Source organism: Hippoglossus stenolepis, chromosome 3 (assembly GCF_022539355.2).
Source record: "Hippoglossus stenolepis isolate QCI-W04-F060 chromosome 3, HSTE1.2, whole genome shotgun sequence".
Taxonomy (NCBI): domain Eukaryota; kingdom Metazoa; phylum Chordata; class Actinopteri; order Pleuronectiformes; family Pleuronectidae; genus Hippoglossus; species Hippoglossus stenolepis.
The window spans coordinates 8,953,117-8,972,272 of record NC_061485.1 but is presented as its reverse complement, the minus strand read 5'-3'; the positions used below and the strand labels follow the sequence as shown (position 1 = coordinate 8,972,272).

General features: G+C 41.3%; 3 protein-coding genes across 3 annotated transcripts; all 3 read right to left on the bottom strand.

Moving 5' to 3' along the window:
- Positions 1 to 1,697: 1,697 nt before the first annotated feature.
- LOC118104742 (elastase-1) lies at positions 1,698 to 4,982 on the bottom strand. The gene is made up of 8 exons (XM_035151836.1): positions 4,930 to 4,982; positions 4,734 to 4,837; positions 4,145 to 4,245; positions 3,763 to 3,888; positions 3,354 to 3,490; positions 3,115 to 3,257; positions 2,054 to 2,203; positions 1,698 to 1,803 (listed from the first exon to the last, which is right to left on the bottom strand). Exons 1-8 carry the CDS (start codon positions 4,967 to 4,969, stop codon positions 1,792 to 1,794), a joined length of 813 nt encoding a protein of 270 aa, XP_035007727.1. The 5' UTR covers positions 4,970 to 4,982; the 3' UTR covers positions 1,698 to 1,791.
- Positions 4,983 to 7,431: 2,449 nt separating this feature from the next.
- Positions 7,432 to 10,648, bottom strand: LOC118104644 (elastase-1-like). Its single transcript, XM_035151679.1, has 8 exons — positions 10,609 to 10,648; positions 10,382 to 10,485; positions 9,379 to 9,479; positions 9,141 to 9,266; positions 8,374 to 8,510; positions 8,139 to 8,281; positions 7,620 to 7,796; positions 7,432 to 7,461 (listed from the first exon to the last, which is right to left on the bottom strand). Exons 1-8 carry the CDS (start codon positions 10,646 to 10,648, stop codon positions 7,432 to 7,434), a joined length of 858 nt encoding a protein of 285 aa, XP_035007570.1.
- Positions 10,649 to 10,864: 216 nt separating this feature from the next.
- On the bottom strand, positions 10,865 to 13,373 carry LOC118104854 (elastase-1). The gene is made up of 8 exons (XM_035152108.2): positions 13,234 to 13,373; positions 12,864 to 12,961; positions 12,650 to 12,750; positions 12,133 to 12,258; positions 11,650 to 11,786; positions 11,404 to 11,546; positions 11,098 to 11,247; positions 10,865 to 10,990 (listed from the first exon to the last, which is right to left on the bottom strand). Exons 1-8 carry the CDS (start codon positions 13,271 to 13,273, stop codon positions 10,979 to 10,981), a joined length of 807 nt encoding a protein of 268 aa, XP_035007999.1. The 5' UTR covers positions 13,274 to 13,373; the 3' UTR covers positions 10,865 to 10,978.
- Positions 13,374 to 19,156: the final 5,783 nt, after the last annotated feature.

Below are 19,156 nucleotides of genomic sequence, written 5' to 3'. Positions count from 1 at the left end.
CTCAATCACTATCTTGTGGAAGTTGTGGGTAAAACAGTGAGACTCTGGCTGAGGTATCAGATTGTACCGTCTGGACGGGAGATGGGAACCAGCTAAAAAAGTAAACTTCCATAATTTGAGGTAAAAAAATATATAGTTAAGTGTTTAATAATCTTAGTAGCTAACTGCATCCATGTCCATATTAAGCAAATACTACATTTATGAGGAGTATCCTTGTGATGTTATTGTAGCTGAAGTTACCGTGGTAACTGAAGTTACCGTGGTAATAGATTACTCATGTTACCGTGGTAATAGATTACTCATGTTAGTGGAGCAAAACTCATGTTTGTCAGCACAGAGAATAAACTACTTGACTTTAAACATTTTATATCCAAATTATAATGTGTCAGTAATAATCCTGTCAAACACTAAATACATTATTTCGGTCTGTTTTTTATTATAGATGTTTGTGGAAAAATAAAATAAAATCTGTATATCCATTCATCCATCTTTCTTTTTGTCCTTTTGTCTCTCTCTCTCTCTCTCTCTCTCTCTCTCTCTCTCGCTCTCTCTCTCCTGGATAAACCTCCGACCCCCCCGAGCAGAACTTGGATGTGCAGTGACGTTAACTTTCCTCCTCACAGTTGACTTATCTATTTATCACATTTTTCATGGCGTCTCCTGGATAAACGACCTCTGATCCCGCTGGGCAGAACTTGAGCAGTGACTTTAACTTTCCTCCTCTCAGTTGACAGAGCTGTCAGCAGCAGCAGCAGCAGCACTGGTTCGTACATGTCGCAGCTTGCAGATGAGTCAGCCTCTCTTCATAAACTCAGTATATATCTATATATATAGATATATAGATGTATATATATATATATATATATATATATGTCAGTGTAGGCCTCGTGCTGCTGTAGTAAGTCATACAGGTCGTTCATGCAGATGTTTTCCATCTCACGATTATCCACCACAGTCGAGGCCACTGTGAAGCAGCTATTTGTTTTTCCTCTGATAACCACTTCATCTTTCTGACAGCTCAGTGACTGATGAAGGTGGATTCACTGAGAAAACTGCATTTTCCTCAAGGTGATTCTCCCCATTTTTTAAAAATATTTAAAACATGTAAGAATAGATCTATTTGTCACTAAAGAGGCATTGAATTTAATTGATGACACTCCAAGGTAAAATTGAAGATATGTGTTTGCGTGCTGTAAGCGTGTCTGAAATATTAATGTCATTAATATTCTAAATCACAATGATTTGATTTAATTTGGTGTAATTGAATTGACTCCGATTATTGCTTGTATATATCACCTGTGTGCAGTGAAACCCGGCCCATTAGTTTGTTGTTGTTTACGCGACGGGAGGATTCTAAAGAGTTTCTTTCCTTGCGCATAATCAAATTACGTTTTGTCTTTTAATTGGTCTTTATGTTCACATTTACAATAGTGTGACATATTTTTTGCCTTTTTTTCCCACTAAAAACAGTATTTAACAATCCCTGTATGTGTCAGTGTAACTTTTACAATCCATTTAGCAGCCAAACTTCACCCCTCACAAATTAGCCCATATAAAATGTAATTTATCAAATCTGGAATAGATCTACAGTGTTTTATTCTCATTAACCTAAAACACGCTCCACCTCCACTCATGCTTTTTTTTAAATCTTAAAATGATCAATGTGTTTTACACAAAATACAACACAAACAAATCGCTACAGTGAAAATGACATTTTATTGTGATGGAGTCGCACAGAAGAGGAGACGAATCCCGAGTCTTCTCCCGTCTCCATGGAGACTGTCCTTCTTCTCAACCCATGATCTGGCAAAGTGAGGATAAATGAATCATTACGTGATTATCCTCAAGGAGCTGAACAAAATACTGAACAAATAGGTGTAGTTTCTACAAAATGAATGGATGTAGAGAGCAGATTGTGATTATCCTGCAATTTCTGCACAAGGCTATAGCGTGATCCATCAAAAGCCATCATCACTTCATGTATAACTCGCAATAATGCAAATGTCGTGATTGTTTTTCTTTCATTTTCTCTGTGGTTGTGTTAAATACTGACGCTGTTCATCCAGCTGATGTAGGCGGAGGCGCGGGTGAAGACGGTGGGCTTCTTGGTAGCGTTGCAGCCGGAGGAGGACACAAAGCTGGTCACACCGTGGACAACCCACCGGCCGTTGACGCTGCAGTTCAGGGGGCCACCGGAGTCGCCCTGGATTCAGAGATAACACAAGAGCCACAGACAGTTCGTAATGGACGTCTTTATTTCTGCACGTTGAAGAACTGCAGTTTTTCAAAGAGCAACATGTTCCCACTTGCTTCACACAGCCTCTTTTAATCTCGGACAGCCTTGAGCAAGTTTGTGCACAACATGAGCTTTTTGTGCAGCTCAAGCATTATAGTCTGGATCTCTGTGAGTGACTTATGGCCCCGCTGATGCAGCAAGTAATCCCTCATGTGTCCTGCAAAGTATCTTCCTTGACAAGAAGGGGTCAGGCCTCAGCTCTGACATTCAATTTTACTTTTCCTGGTGGAGTAGAACGGAATTTTGACAAGTTCTTTTTCAGTGTTTCTCCCAGTCTGCTTGCACGAAACATCACTCCTGCCATCTTAATCATAGAAGAAGCTCCGGAGGAACTGGGTTAAAAATCTGACTCTAACCTGCTGAAATTAGAGCCAAATTTTAATTAAGGTTTATAAGTTACTAACGACTGTAGATCAGTGAATCAATCTGTTATACAGACTAATGAAAAGACATTTGGCTGTTAAAAGATACTTTGTCCAGTGTTGATCTTTTCTAATTGATAATAATGCAGTTATAAATGTTATTAATCTATTAATAAATGCTTAATAAGCTGGTAAATATCCTCAGCATCTGTTTTTCCACAAGGACAATAAGGATAGGGTAATTTAAAAGAAGGGGCTTAACACTATAAATAATACTTTCTTCAGTTTTTTTCCACTTGTTTATATAATTTCTCTTTTTTATTTATTGAAATATAGAAAATAATTAATTAAAAAGCTACATTATGGCCATTTTAAAAGGTGTTACCCTGAAAAAGACGGCAGGCTCCAGGTTTACTGTCCCATACAGTGAAAATGGATTGCACGGCCCTCACTCACCTGGCATCCAGAGTCTCTGCCGCCACCAGCACACACCATGGAGCTCTTCACCGTGCTGCCCCACCATCCGTAGCTGGAGCAGGTCTTGTGGTCGACAACAGGCAGGGACGCCTGTTTGAGCTGAGCAGAGAGCTGACCTCCGGCTGAGGACGACACAAAAACATATGTCAGCTTTGTTGCTGGATGTAAACACCGAACAGATTAATTCATCATGTACTGTATGGTGATGTCCCACTCACTCTGGGTGCGTCCCCATCCAGTGATGTAGCAGGGGTTGTTGTGGGGCAGGACCTGACCACTGGGGGGGAGGGCGGCCAGCTGGACGTTGTTGTTCAGGGAAGCATCAGAGGACAGACGCAGGAGAGCAATGTCCCACCTGAGGGTCAAAAGAAACATGTCCTCATATGGTCAAAACGAAATAAATATGGTCATTTTAAGAAAAACACACAAATTGAAATATCCAGATACTGCGGCTGTTATATGAAACACCATGTTAGAAAACAGCCTTTTGAAATTTTTCCTGGCTTTTACATGTTGACAGATATATCTAGATTCCACTTTTATAACGTGTGATATACCACATGTATCAGTATTTGCTGTTTTTCTGTGCAGAAGTGGGTCAGACCATGACTCGTGATCATCGCTCACCCTCCAGCAACGCTGTTGGAGTTCCAGTTGGGGTGGACGTAGACGCGGCTCACGCTCATGTACTGTTCTCTGCTTTCGTGGGAGTTTAAGTTGTGTTCTCCAAGAACAACGCGCCAAGTCCTGGAGCTGTGGAGATAGAAACAACAGAAAGTTTTCATTCCTACACTGTCAGCCAGTGGATTATCTCTAATAACCTGACACACATTGAAAACCAGTCAAATTTAAATCTAGATGTCTTAGCTCTGCATTGACACCATTGGGAAATATAATGAAATATGTTAATGCAAATGTTCAGCTTTTAGAACATGTCTCCTGTTACTTCATCCATATTTCTTATAAGATTTAGAACCAGCAGTTCGTCTGTGATGTGTGAATCACCCACCGGTCGACACAGTGAGCTGCGGTCATGACCCATCCTCTCCTGACCAGGGTTCCTCCACACGTGTGGTGGAAGTTGGAGCCAGATTTATACTGAAGAGAGATCTGACAAAACCACAACAGAGAGAAATTACAGCCACAACAAAGGACTTTCTCTTCACGTCCTTTATTTTACTTATTATTTTGTCTCTTTGGTTTTACATATTAAACATTTCAGTTCAGCTTATATAAGACGATGCACATATGATCTATAACCAATCACCTTAGTGCTTTAGTGCTATAAAAAAAAAGCTATGTCTCCAATCAGCCTAAAACAAAATACTGCAGGAACCTGAAATTAAAGTGAGTTGTGAGGAAAATATAATTGCTCTTATAATGAATCTTAATCCGGTCACTCATTCTTGGCACCAAGATATCCAACCTCTCCCTCCACAGTGAGGTGAGTCAAAATGATACCAAACCAGCACCGATGTGGAAATAACATCGATTTCAAAGCTAAATACCAACGTAAAAATGTCCAGAGTATTTTCGCATTAAATGATCTGAGCCCTTGTCCCTCCACTGCTGTCCAGTCAAACAAAGCTACACCGTACCTGCCAGGGCCAGGTGTTGGGTCTGGCCACTTCACCTCCCACAACTCTCTCCTCCACACTGTCCTCCTCCAGATACCTGGGCTCGGGCTCCAGCTGGGCCAGCACTGAGGGAAACACAGGCGACAGAACAGTCAGACAGGAAGCGTTCGAGCGTGTGCAGAATGTGAAAAGAGGAGAGGAATCAGACGCCGTTTACCGAGGGCTGCGAAAGAGATCAACACAAGAAACCTGAGCATGTCTGCGGTCTTCTGAAACTTCCTGTGCTGGAGACTGCTGTCCACTACTCTTTTATACCCCATGTGTGTATGTGTGTGTGTGTGTGTGTGTGTGTGTGTGTGTGTGTGTGTGTGTGTGTGTGTGTGTGTGTGTGTGTGTGTGTGTGTGTGTGTGTGTGTGTGTGTGTGTGTCCACCTGTGTCTGTCTCACCGTTATCACTACAGTGGATTCATTTATGGAACAGCTGACTCAGCTATGGATCCATTTTTTTTCCACAGGTAACAGATTATCATCCACTCATGTCATATGTATGTATATACAGCCCAATGTTTGCCCCGAGGGACTTATCTATATGTGCAGCACATGTCCCCCTCTGTCCTCAGACCCTCACGTCACTGTTTGCTGCTTTAAGGGAAACAGGATTTGTCAAAGGTAGAAAGAGGCTCACAACAGCACAAACCAATGAATTGTGTATCCTGGCCTGGTGCAAATTACCTGTGTTGATTAATAAAGATTCATTGTTTTATTATGATTGTTTAAAAAGCTTAACAAGCCCAAGGCTGCGATGCAGTATTACACGTAAAGGTGTTGTTAAGTATTCATGATGCCCTTTGGATCTGATATAACTCAGTGTGTGTTCCGTACAGTTAAGAGCTGCTGCAGCATGTGGCTTGGTATTGTAATGGACATGGTTGTTTGGGTAAATTAGGCAACACACTGAGACAGATTGAGTTTTTACTCAAGTATATAGGCCGACAATGTGAATTTTGAAATTTAATATCTTCCTTTAAAGAGAAAGGAACAATTTTGAGCTTTATCCTTTAAGCTACCGGTTTAATGGAGGCTCCAGGAAATAGACATAATCAACATACAGTATATGTTCACAGTGCAAATACCAACCACACATCCTGGAGCTGCAGAGCAACACTACAGACAGCTCATCACTGACGTGCTGCACGAGATCTGAACTCTGTTATCTGCTCGTCTGTACCCAGTCCACAGCAGGAGAGGATTACTGTGCATGTGAGCCACAAACTGCTGCTGCCTCACAGTGAAACATACTGAATCTATATCTGACATATCCGTCTATTTCATCAAGCATTTCTTTCTGATCATTTCAATTCCCTAACCTTAACCTAAACCCAAACCCAAATATAACCTTTACCCAAAGCTAAATATAACCTTTTATAACATTTATCTACCTTCATATCTAATAATTTACCTGATGGGGACTTTCTTTTTGTCCCATATCGAAGACAAGTACCTATAATGTGACTGTGTAAACCCTAAGGTCACCACAACATGAATAATACACAAACACAAATGCACATACACACACACACAAAACAAAACATTTCCGTTAAATTTAAGTTCTGCACAATTGCTTTATGTATGTAAACTTGTACAAGTGAGAGAAGTGATCTTTTTTATTCATATTAAATTTAAAAAAAAAGTTTTTTTGATTAGATGTAATGATGATGAGCCTGGGAATCGAACCCTCTGGTTAGTGGATGACCTGCTGAACCTTCTGAGCCACAGCCACCTGTAACCTTATATGCAGAGCTGTGTCATGGAGGTGTGAAATGTCTTTATTAGAGCTTTAAAATCTCTTGCTAGAAACATACATAACAGTAATCCTATGATAATAAAAGCATAGCTCAGAGCGGATATATTCCAGTACCTTCACATAAAGGACAGAGCCCCCTAGGCCCTGCTTACACCTTGTTTATGGAGGATACTCTGTGTTTCTATAAAATTAGTTCTTCATGTTTTCTATCATTGACCAGATTTCACATAAAAGGGTGTGAGAAATGGAAAACGGAAAATAGTCTGTGTGTGTGTTTTTCGGATTATAGTCTGGTTCCCACTGTAGACAGACACTTATCATGCATTGACTGTTCCCTCTGGCAGCTTCCTCAGCGCAGCCTCTTCCTTCTAAAATGTCACAAAAGCACCACAGAGGCAGCACAAAGGGCAACGCAAACCTTCGATTTATTAAACACCAAACAGAGAAGATGGTGATCGGAGCAAAAACTGAATAAAACTTGAATTTCAAAACTACAGGCAAAATGCTGCAGAAGAAATGTCAGCATTTACTCAGGGCCGCTGGCTCTCGGCACACAGATACAGATTTATTTGCATCATGTGAAAAACACATGGTCGTGTTGCTGCTGCAGCGGCTGCTCGTCAGTGTACTCGTCCTGTTTCTGTCACAGACGGAACTTGATGTTCTGAGCGAGAAAACGTTGACTCAGAAGTTTTAGAGTAAGATAGGGGATCAGATTTGCTGGGTTTACATGAATAAGAACAGGATAAATGTGGATGACGGTGTGTAGACATCATATGATTACGAGTGTCAACATGTGAAATTTCATCAGCACTTCTCATTTTCACACAAAAATCTGAAGATGGAGACAAAGATATTGATCTTGAAACTGTTTTATTGGTGGAAGGTTTAAACGGGCAAAGTCCCGGATGAGGCTCAACCTTCATTTTCAGGATTGTTCATGACCTGCATGGAGAAAGAAAAGCAAACATTCAGTCAACTGCTTCTTAATGCTAATTATTTAACCTGCCAATCTGTGGTAGTTAGGGGAGCACGCTGCAAAGTGCATTAGGTGATTAAAGTAAAAGAGTTTGTATCCTTTAGCTTTTTTCTCAAGTTTTTACCCTTTTGTTTTTATTTTCATCACTGACCGAATTCATCCACGTCACGTAGGCAGAAACACGGGTGAAGACCGTGGGCTTCTGGGGAGCGTTGCATCCCAAACCCGACACGAAGCTGGCGACACCGTGGACATACCAAATGTTGTTAAGGCTGCAGCTAAGAGGGCCACCGAAGTCTCCCTATACAGGAACAACAACACAAAGAAGACACACAGACATTACATACAGTCTGCACAAGAGTTATTAAAGACACAATGTTCAACGCTGATTATCTTTGTAGGGGTCGCATGACATTTTATACATAGGAATCATAGTGGGGAAACTTCTGCTGATTATGAGTAACACCTGTTTGAACAGGTGTGTTATCAGGTGGGGCTCATGTGAAAAACAGTGTTTTTTTGTTTGAGTGGGTTTTCTCGGCTGGTGAGATAATGGATTAATATTTAACAGGTATAACCCTGGGTTTGCTTGGTTTCTATTTTTTGATCCGTGTACTAAATAGTTTCATACAAGCAGACTCACATTGCACGCCGACTGAGCACCTCCTCCAGCACAGATCATGGTGGTCTTGATGGTGCTGCCCCACCAACCAGCGCTGGTGCATGTCTGGTGGTCAACAATGGGAAGTATGGCGTATCTCATCCTGTTGGACATGCTCCCATCAGCTGAGGGTGCACAGAGGAGTCAGTGTCAGATACTGAGTTGCTTCCTGGTTTACAGTCTGAACAATCAATGTGAGAAGCTGCTTGTGACTCACTGGAGATGCGTCCGTATCCGGTGATGTAGCAGTGGCTGTTGTCAGGCAGCATCTCAGCGGAAGAAGGCAGAGCGACCGGCTTCACGTACGAGGTCAGGGAGACGTCCCAGGACAGCCGCAACACGGCGATGTCGTTACTAAAGGTTAAAAGAAATGTGACTATTTGCTTTACTTCAATTCTTCTATTCCATGTATGTCTTATAGTCACTGTAAACTGTGGTCATATTTTCCACAAACATCACCAGAAACATCCTGACCAGAAATTAGTGAGTGACTTTTAAAGAAATAAACTAATCAAACAGAAAATATTATAACATCATTCAATTCTTAAGAATCAGGCCCAGCAAGTTAAATAGTAATGCTGAAGAGTAAATCAGTTAAAAAAGAGTCAGAAGTCATTAAAACCCAGCGTTTATCTCCAATATTCAGTGAAGAAACAAAAAGAAAAGAAGAATGCTAAACAGAGTTTGGTTTATTCATTACAGAGGCAGCTCTTCTGGATCAGGAAGCCGGGGATCATGGGTAATATCCACCGTCCAGTTGTGTCAGTTCAGTGAGTGGGACTAGGCAGTCAGAGCTCCACTCAACGTAAATGTTAAAAAACCTAATCGCTCAGCCCAACATAATGATTCACCACATGTGGCTGCAGAGGGCGCTGTTTCTCAGTAAAAGTTACATAGTGTTGCTTTAAATGATATCGGAGGTTTCTACCCAAAGTGTTTAGTCTATAATGGCAGATAATGGAGTAGATTAACAAATGTTCTCACCCTGAGGAGATGCTCTCATTGTTCCAGTCCGGATGGATATAAACACCCATGACATCCCTGACTTGCTCCATCGAGTGACTAATGTCCAGGATAAGATCACCCATGAACGCGCGCACAGAGCCGGAACTGTCACAGCAGAGATTAGTACTTTTGTTTCCACATTGAAACATAATAGGAAAAAAAAAAAATCACGTATCAAATTAGAATAATGGAAGGTTGACGGCATTGTGTGTGTTACCTGTACACACAGTGAGCAGCCGTCATGACCCATTTTTTACGGATCAGAGTTCCTCCACAGAAATGGTGATACTTTCCATCCGAGTAGAACTGGAGAGAAACCTGGAGCAGGACTCGCAAAATATTCTCATCAAGACAAAGTCAAATGGAGATTGAAGACCATTTCTCGTATCAGTTATTTTCAGTCTCACAATATCTTTATGAAGACGACACGCTCCAGTTAGATCTAAACAAATGTTAAATTATATAGTTTATCAAGCCGATGGATTTTATATAAGTACATTTTTGCTAAATTAGAAGCCGTACTTTATCTTATGTATTAAGGTTTCATGAAAGTTATTTTTAACTTTCTATATTTTAACTGTGCTAGAAGCTCACTAGTTACACTATTATGTCGTAACTGTGTTTAAAAACGTAATATGGTGCATAGTATGTGGACAGTGGAGTCTGCACAGTGGTGACCAAGGAGCGGAGCCGCACTACCAGGGTCCCACCAACATAAACACTCCACCAATCACAAGTAAATCTCAGCTTTCAATCATGACGGTCCATTCCTGTTTTGCAGCATCAAATAACTACTGAAAAAATTACCATTCACTCTGATAAAAACAACATAAAAGCCACTTAATGTGGTCCATGTCCCATCCACTAACAAGGAGAAGGCGGGTTGTTTATAATCTGAACTGCACTCAGCCACCAGGGAGTGATCCAAAGGATTTGGCTTCACTTTTGGGGATCTGTCCTGTCTTCCAACAGTGTGTGAGGCTAACTGAATGCAGGACGTAGCTTCATATTCAAAGAAGCAATGAATCCAGCTCACAGGATGTGTACGACCCCACTCCTCTGTAAAGAACACATTTGTTTAACTTTCTTATGAAGATTAAAGAGAATGTGGTTTCATCTCCTGTCTACTTTGTATATCTTATTGAAGAACTGGATCTTGCACCTATACAATTTAATAGTCAACGTTCTGCTTGAGTGTGTGATTCTGTGTGATACTGTACCTGCCAGGGCCACGAGTTGTAAGAGGGCACCTCCTCACCTCCCACAACTCTTCCTGCAGCGCTGCTCTCTGCGAAGTTAGACCCAAGCTCTGACTCACACAGCACTGAGACACACGGGGAAACTCATTATATCATCACCGGAAATATCACCTTGTGTTTATTATTATCCTCAAAGACAAAAAAGATGTTTTCATCTGTATCGTGTTTTCTTTGCGGCCTTGCCTCACCTGGGGCTGTTAGAGCGGTGAACAGCAGGAACACGAGCATCTCTGCGAGGCCGGTGTGTTTCTAATGGCAAGTCTGATTCTTTTATATCCTGATCTGACCTTCATTTGATGCGGCCCCTCGGCTGAGCTCAGAAAAGCACCTGTCGTCGGTCTCAGACTTTATCACAGTTTGTGATAGTGTGTGACAGCGTGTCGCCGTGGCACAGCTGTGGTTGCATAAATGTACTGATAAAAAAAAAAGAGTCTTCTCAGCACAAACAATTTAAAACGAGTTTATTTTTTGCAAAACAAGTCGAAACAAGTGCAAAGACACAGAAGATGAAAACAGGGTTACACGTGCTCTGTGTCCTGCAGCATGGAGGACTCTTGTTTACACCAGGATCTGGAAGAGAGGAGAAGAGATCAGACATCTTAAACGATAAAACGCCATAAAATAACAAGCTACTTAAATGGATATTACATCGCTTTGTACAAATCAGTCATACTGACCGAGTCCATCCAGTCGATGTAGGCGGACACGCGGGTGAAGACGGTGGGCTTCCTGGGAGTATTGCATCCACTGCTGGACACAAAGCTGGCAATACCATGGACGTAGTATTTCCCATTAACCAGGCAGTTCAGAGGACCACCAGAGTCACCCTGACAGTAATGAGGATGAATTGATTATATATAAAGATTCAGTGTATACAAATAAAAATAACACAAAGTTGTCTTGTCTTATTGGGAATTACCTTCCTACAAAAAATTTAGTTTATGGTTTCGATTTTTTTCTCTATCTCAGAGGAGTGGACTCACATTGCATCCAGACTCAGCAGCTCCACCACCACACACCATGGTGGTCTTGAGAGTGCTGCCCCACCAGCTGCTGCTGGAGCAGGTCTTGTGGTCGACCAGAGGAAGATAGGCCTGTTTCAGCTGCGCAGATATGCTACCACCAGCTGGACGCGGCGACATGGGAAAGATAAGTTAAGTTGAGCTGTATGGTAAGAATGCACCCATCGAAACCGACAGCTGTCCAGAGGGATCATGCAGTCAACTCACTGGAGGTGAGTCCCCATCCGGTGACGTAGCAGAGGTTGTTGTGAGGCAGGATCTGGCCCATGGGAGGCAGCGAGCCCAGCTGGACGTAGGAGTTCAGGGTGGCGTCAGCGGAGATACGCAGGAGAGCAATGTCCCACCTGAGGGTCAAATAAATATGTCCTCACATCAGCATGTAAAGCTTGTGAAGGCCTAAGTCTGCAGGGCAATGGACCAAACAGGAGGAACCAATCACAAGTTTGTAACCAGGGAGGACAATTTGTCTCCTGGTTAGACCAATACTTTCTGGAGGTGATGTTTGTGTCCCAATATCAAGTGTCCCAGTTTCAAACATATGCGATTGCACAAACATGTTTTAAGAAATTGATTCGTTTCAAAAATTGTTTCAACAAGGTCAGGACTGCTTTTAAAGTAACACATTTCTCTTTTAAAATGAACAAAAGCATATTGAGTCTTTTTCCAGCTGAAAAAAAACACAATCCTCACCCGTTACCGACGCTGCTGCTGTCCCATCCGGGATGGATGTAAACTTGGACGACATCCATGATCTGCTCTCTGCCACTGTCGCTGTAAAGGTCATGTTCACCGATAACAACACGCCACGTCCTCTGGCTGTAATAAAACAAAATAAAAACACAGAGAAATTCTTATACTATTATATATTATTATAAATATTTGTTTGTATTGATTAGATACATTTTTTACTTAAATGACAGTTAGAGCCTCATGAATTTAATTACAGAATAAATTAAAGACCACAAAACACCATTAACTGATATCTATGTTTGTGTAACTTGACTTTCTAATCAATTAAATGACTCCGGTCTGGTGCGAGACAGTTATAAATGAGAATGTGAGAAGTGCTCTCGTGCTGGTGACACGGAAATACATCATAGCTGGGTCTTAATCTGAAGCAATGCATTTTAAACAAAAAAGCTAAATAATGACATTTAAAACGTGTACAACTGAAGAATAGTAAGTCTGGTTTATCATCATATGTTACCTGTCCACACAGTGAGCAGCAGTCATAACCCAGCCTCTCTCAATCAGGGTTCCTCCACATGTGTGGCGGTATCCGCTTCCAGATTTGTACTGAAGAGAGATCTGAAAGTGGAAGAAGCAGACCTTCAGCAGCCGTGTGTGGATGACAGTGGGTAATTCATGAATCTGCGTTTAAACATGGAAGCAGCTCTTGACTTTGTGTTCCAGTAGTTTACCTGCCAGGGCCAGGAGTTGGGTCTGGCCACCTCACCTCCCACCACTCTTTCCAAGCCGTCCTCCAGATACCTGGGCTGGGGCTGGAGATCGGCCAGCACTGCTCAAAGAAAAATACAAATAAAAACATTGGTGTGATTTATATGTGGTTTCCTACAAACCTCACAATGTTGTTTACTTTCCACCGACAAGAGAAAGAAGAAATTAAGGAGGCCTGGATGAACTGGTAGAGCAGAGCATCTACAACTCTTGTGTGTTGACTCAACTTAAACGGATGAGTGACTGGATGACAGGAGAAAAGAGCGACTGAGGCAGAGACAGATGAAAAATGAATGGAAACATATCGCAGTGTGTGTGATGTCACTTTCTTACCCAGGGCTGCGAGACTCGTCAACACCAGAAACCTGAGCATGTCTGCAAATGTGCCTGAATGTTTCTGCAGCTGAGGAACGTCGCTCTCCTTCTTTTATACGTCAAGTCGACCTTCAGCTGGTGCGAGAAACCGTCGAAGTTCTTTCCCCTGTGACAAAGCCAAGTATGCACCTGTGTTGTATCTCACACAGTGTTATCTCAGTTGCTTACCACACACCTCCTGCTTTGACCAGTGGGAAAAGCTCCTGAATGAAGAATGACACATAGACATATACGTCTATCTGAATACCACGAGTCCGAGTGACTCAAAGGTCTAAGAAGGGTTTTATAAACATATCTTTGTTTATGAAAATCCACCACATTATTTCAGGGGATTATTTATAGGAAAAAAAACACACTGACTGAATGACTGTGTAACCAAGTGACAAACATCACAATGAAACCCACAGTTTCCAAAATGACCTTTCAGTGCAGACTGTGTATGTGCGTGGAAATTAATATTCTGATGAAATTCAGTGCAAGTTTTTATGGTTATTTACATGACAATAGACTCGACCTGAATGAGACATGAAGAAGCATAGCACACGCTATAATATATAATAATAATCTTTTCCTTCAGCTTTACAGGGATACACCTTCTTCTTGTGACTTGTGACATCATCTGGTTTACCAGAGTAGATGCTTATTCTCTGTCAGTGTTAAGGACCCACGAGTCACAAGAAAGGTTAAAAACAACATTAATGACGTCACTGAAGTACTGAGTAAATAAAGACAGGAGCTGGGGAATTTGTCATTAACTAATTATATATACATATATATATTTGAGTCTATTGACAAAAGACATTATTTGTCTGAATCTAAAAATGCCAAAAAGGAAACTAGTGCAGCAGTTTCAAACACAGAATATTATAAATGTTATTATGTATAAGTAATTTCATATCATTAGGTTATAAATATTTTGACGTTTTTATGAAATAATGTTCCTTTTTTTTATTTATTATTAGTTTTGGACCAGTCAGAAAATAAATTATTTGTGCATTGATGAAACACAGGACAGTGTTACAGCTCAACACTAGAGGGGGCTAAAGACTAACACGAACACAGAATCTCAATTCGGTCACATACAGGATCTGCACTTCTCGTAAAGTCTCATAAATCTGATGCAGATTTCTGTGTCGCATTTAAATGAGATAAGTGGAAACATTTGAAGACAAAGTCAAAATCTGCGTTCTCAACTGGTGAGATTTCAATCCAGTGTGAGAACTGACTTCAAGAAGATTTCTCTGACCTCTCTGACACTGAACGATGAAATTACAGATGAATTACTTGATGATGACTGTACGTAGCTGAGTAAAATATAAATATTCATGTATATTTAATCCATTTATGCGTACTTAACTGGTCATGCTGATTCAAACAATAGGTGTCTGGACAATGGGAAGGCCTGTGATATGTCCCTCTTTTATAAAATAGTCTTTAATTAGGCAGAAAGTCATTAAAACTGTACGGATTTGGGATTATTGCCTTATCGGGCACTTATTAAGATAGCTTGGCTGGCTGGTAATTGAGCTGGCCCCCTGACACACAGGAGAAAAAAAAGGTTCTTATGCAGCCAGACTTCCTGATCAACAGGGGCTTCACATTTTCACTATTTTCACACAGCGCGTCCTCGTCCCCTCCGAACTCCTCGCGCAGCCCTCCACCTCCCCAACCTTCTCCTGCAGAGGCCTGATTCAAACGGGGAGATCAAAGACAGGAAGTGCTGGGGTTGTGTTAATTAAAGATGTTTGTTCTTGATACAGCTTCCTCTCGTTAATGAACAGTCGATTTAGTTCCCATAAAGATGGCTCACATACGCAGGCAGGAAATTGAGATTAAAAAAAAAAAAAATTAATGGGATGCACTGATTGGGTATGAGATAGGAAGTCAGGGAGGGTTATCTCCGGGTAACTGTTGATTATGTCAATGTGACACTATTTGAGCAGATCACACTGTGTCAGAGAGAAATCTAACACTGATGCCGATATACATTCATTCATTCTGGCATCCTCTGTAATTAGTGCTGGTGTGTGGAGATGTTTACATTTGAGATCCATGACTTTTTCTGAGGCACGGTGAGTAAAACAGAAAATGAGGGGAATGCTTTGGGAGGTGCGTGAGAAAAATGGAGATATTTGCAGATACCCATCATATGAGGAAGAAAGCTGCTCTGCTGTTGAGCACGAGGACAGTCGGTAAATATTTGCCTTGTATTCCTTCATTGTATTTGTACACCCGTGCCTTTAAAGCAGTATTAAACAACGTTTTTCACCATTTGTGAGCAACAGAACAAGCTGTAATTGACAGTGACACATTATACAAGGACCATATGGGGTCAGACATACACAGTCAAACAGACATAAGACACATCATTGTAGGCATGCAACAGAATTACTTTTGGTGACTCTCAATGACCAGCAGTGATAGAAAAAAAGATAAATAAACATGATGAGTATGATTTCCTCAATCTACTATATACGTGGATTGCATTAGAGCGTAGACCTCCGCCAAGGCCCAACAGTCCCCTTAAGAAACCACATTTAAATTCAGTCCTCTAAACATGCCTGGTTTCTTTCATCATGATCAAGGAATTATTATCTGTGAAACTCACAATGGTAAAGAAAGTGCAAATAAACTCCTGGATCTGCCTCCTGATCCGGATCCACACCAAAAGTCAAGAGGTTCTTCCCTGGCCCGCACTGAATTCTTCCTGGTAATCCATCTAGTAGTTTCTATGTAGTCCTGCTAGCTAACAAACAAACATACAAAGGGACAGGGGTGAGAACATAACCTCCTTGGGGGAGAAAATATGTCAAGGCACTTGGATGAAGGAGGTAAACAGCGCAAACAGTGCAGAATAAAAACATATTGCACAATGCATTTGATTTAAAAAGTTAAAAACAATGCAGAGGCATGTGAGCATAAATGTAATAATAAAACCAATATATATAAATACATATGTTTATACATGTATTGTATATAGAATGACCTGAAACACAAATTCTCTGGTTTATACCAATAACAATGAGCCATTTCAAATCAAAATCGGTTATTAAATTTGAAAATATTGCCGCTGTAAGCAGTGCAGACATTTAATAATTTGATTTATATTTATACATGAAAAAAACTATTTTTGCAATTGCACTTCCTGCCATTCGTCTAAGTACAACCTTGATTTACTCAGAGTTATCATTTGACAATATTTTTTCTGTGACCGGAGTTCGACAGAAGGGAAACTATCACAGAGTCATCTGGTTCTCATGGAGCTTTTTATTTTTTGGGCTGTTGATCTCAAATGCAGAAATTTGTCTCTCTCCTTGACCTATACCAACTAAAACACTGCTCCTTCTTTTTACCTTCTCTTCGGGGCTTTGGTGTTATTATGTCAATAAAAGTCTTTACTGTGTGTGGAGTTGCAGCGCTAAATAACTGCGCACCATGGCACTAATCCACACAAACTCCACAGGGACTCACAGCATTAGCACTTTCCCCTGCTACCTGAGGAGGTGTGAAGGGATGCATCAAAGCTGCCATGTGTCCTGCCTGGTGACAGCAGAGAAACTGATCCACTGGGCTGTTTGCAACCTTTAATTGCAATTATATCACAGTGAAAACAATCAATACGTCCTCCTACACACCCTCCTCCCAACCCTTCTCTCACACACCCCCTATCCCTGAGGAACCTCCACCGGCTAACTTTCCCTCTCACGTTTCCTCCCTCTCTCCTTTCACCCTGCCTCTCTTTATATATATATATATATATATGGTGAAAAGGTACCATATAGGCGGTGGGGGCGATGTGGTTTATGGGGGGCAGGGACGAAGTGGTGCAGCAGCAGTAACCTGCTCCTGGAGAAAGATGATCTGCTGTGGCTGTGAGTGCCTGATTGATCCTGTGGAGTACTGTTCATCCATCTCTGTCCTCCAGCGTGATGCTACTGCGGCTTTCACCTGTGTTGCTGCACGCCTGCTCCCTCTCCCCTGTTCCCCCGTCATGCCCCCGGGCTCAGCTGCCGCCATGCTGCCGGGTCCTGGCCCTCGGCTGCAGCAGTGATAAGCTCTAGTGGAGTGGAAAAGGAGGCTACCGCTCTGAGCCTCCCTCACTGGGTGATGGAGGGAGCTGGAAAGGTGAATAAAGACTGGCTTTCCATGTTGCCTCATCCTTGTCGCTCTGTATGTGGCAGTGGTTAGGTCATTAGGCGGCTTTTAAAATCTGATATTCACTCATTAACTGGGAATTCCCGCCTCGAAAAAATGTTAAGTATCATCACATGAGAAGAAATAAGCTCTGGTATGAAATTTGTGAGCAAAAATGTAAAATATTTTGATGAGGTGGATGAATAAGTGTCCATATTGGTATCAGTGTTACATTGACATCTAATCAAAACAGCCTCATACAACTGCCTGTTTTTCATTGCGCTGCACATTGATATCTTTCACTGACTGTCAACGTAATTACACACGGGAGAAAATTGTCTGTCTACAGTATATGACAATTAGCACAATTTCACAGAGAGGCCATCAGTCACTTTGAATAAGTGAGCTGTGAAAACAGTCACTTGTTCATTTGCAGACTCATGTGTCGCTGTTTGAATTATAGGATCCATTTAGACAATCAAAGGTAGCGTCTGTGTTACAGTGATGGATGATGAGTGATGGGCTGGTGACACTGGGTTGTTTGATGATGTCTGAACATGATCTGACTTTAACAACACAGATCAGACATGAGGCAAACCTCTAATTTGAAAAATCTGCTGTGGGTTCTGTCACTTTTTGCGAGAATGCGATCTCGGAGCTTCACTGGGTTGAGGCGATGTTACAGTCATGCATAACTGGTGCCTGCCTTCATGAACGGGAGTTAGAAAACGAACTTGCACCGCAATAATTTTGAAGAGTCAAAGGAAATGAAGTTAGAAATGTGAGTGAATGGATGGCCACAGTGTTCATGTTCTTGTTATATGATGCACATTATCCAAAGAAGCGGTGGATGTTAAACATGATCATCGTTATATGGAATCAAATAAAAACTCATCTGCTAGTTTCATTTCCTGAGTGTTGCATTTTAAAAGATTTGGATTTATAGTATGATATAAAGCCAGCTGTTGCCATGACGAGGGCCTTAAGGTGTAATTAGACAGAATGGCGTGCTCTCTAACTTGTTGCAACACAACTAACCTAAAGATAAATGGACCATATATTCACTGAAATGGCAGATACGTTTTTTTTAGAAGTAAGTGTTCCTCTCCCTCTTCCTCTGACTGGCTCACACAGATATTTCATGTGGATTCACTGAAAATTCATGCTGATTTATTTGTGATAAAAGTGGAGGGGTTCTCTCGCCTCTGTTAAATTAATTCTGTCTTACAGGGGTAGCAATGTGAGTTAAAGCTATTGATTGGAGCCCATGTGACCATCCAGCTGCTTTATAAATCATAAAAAGGGAATCTCGGAATGTCTTTATCAAGAAATTTCCATAAGTCGCTCTCACATCTCATTATTTTAATTCAAAGGTTTATTAGCATTACACATGTGAACATTTTTAAAACAGGACTTGAAAACTCTGTGTTCTTAATTTTAACCAACATTTTTTCAGAATAAGTGCATAAGCAGTTTTCATGGTCAGCAGTAAAACATAATTGCTGGTGATTTGATTTTCAATTATCTCGTCAATGAAAAATTATTTCTTTCATGGCATATTAAAGACTAGGTGCCCACTTTGCTGAGCCTGTATCTCATACATGCAGTAGCACAATGCAATTTACTTTACTGCCATCCTCTCTCAAGTAGAACGGCGTACTGTGCAGCGGACCACCAATGAAATAAGAGACCAAGACAAAGAGGGGGAGTGGGGGGCTCGAGTGAGGCATGCATGTGAATATTTAAT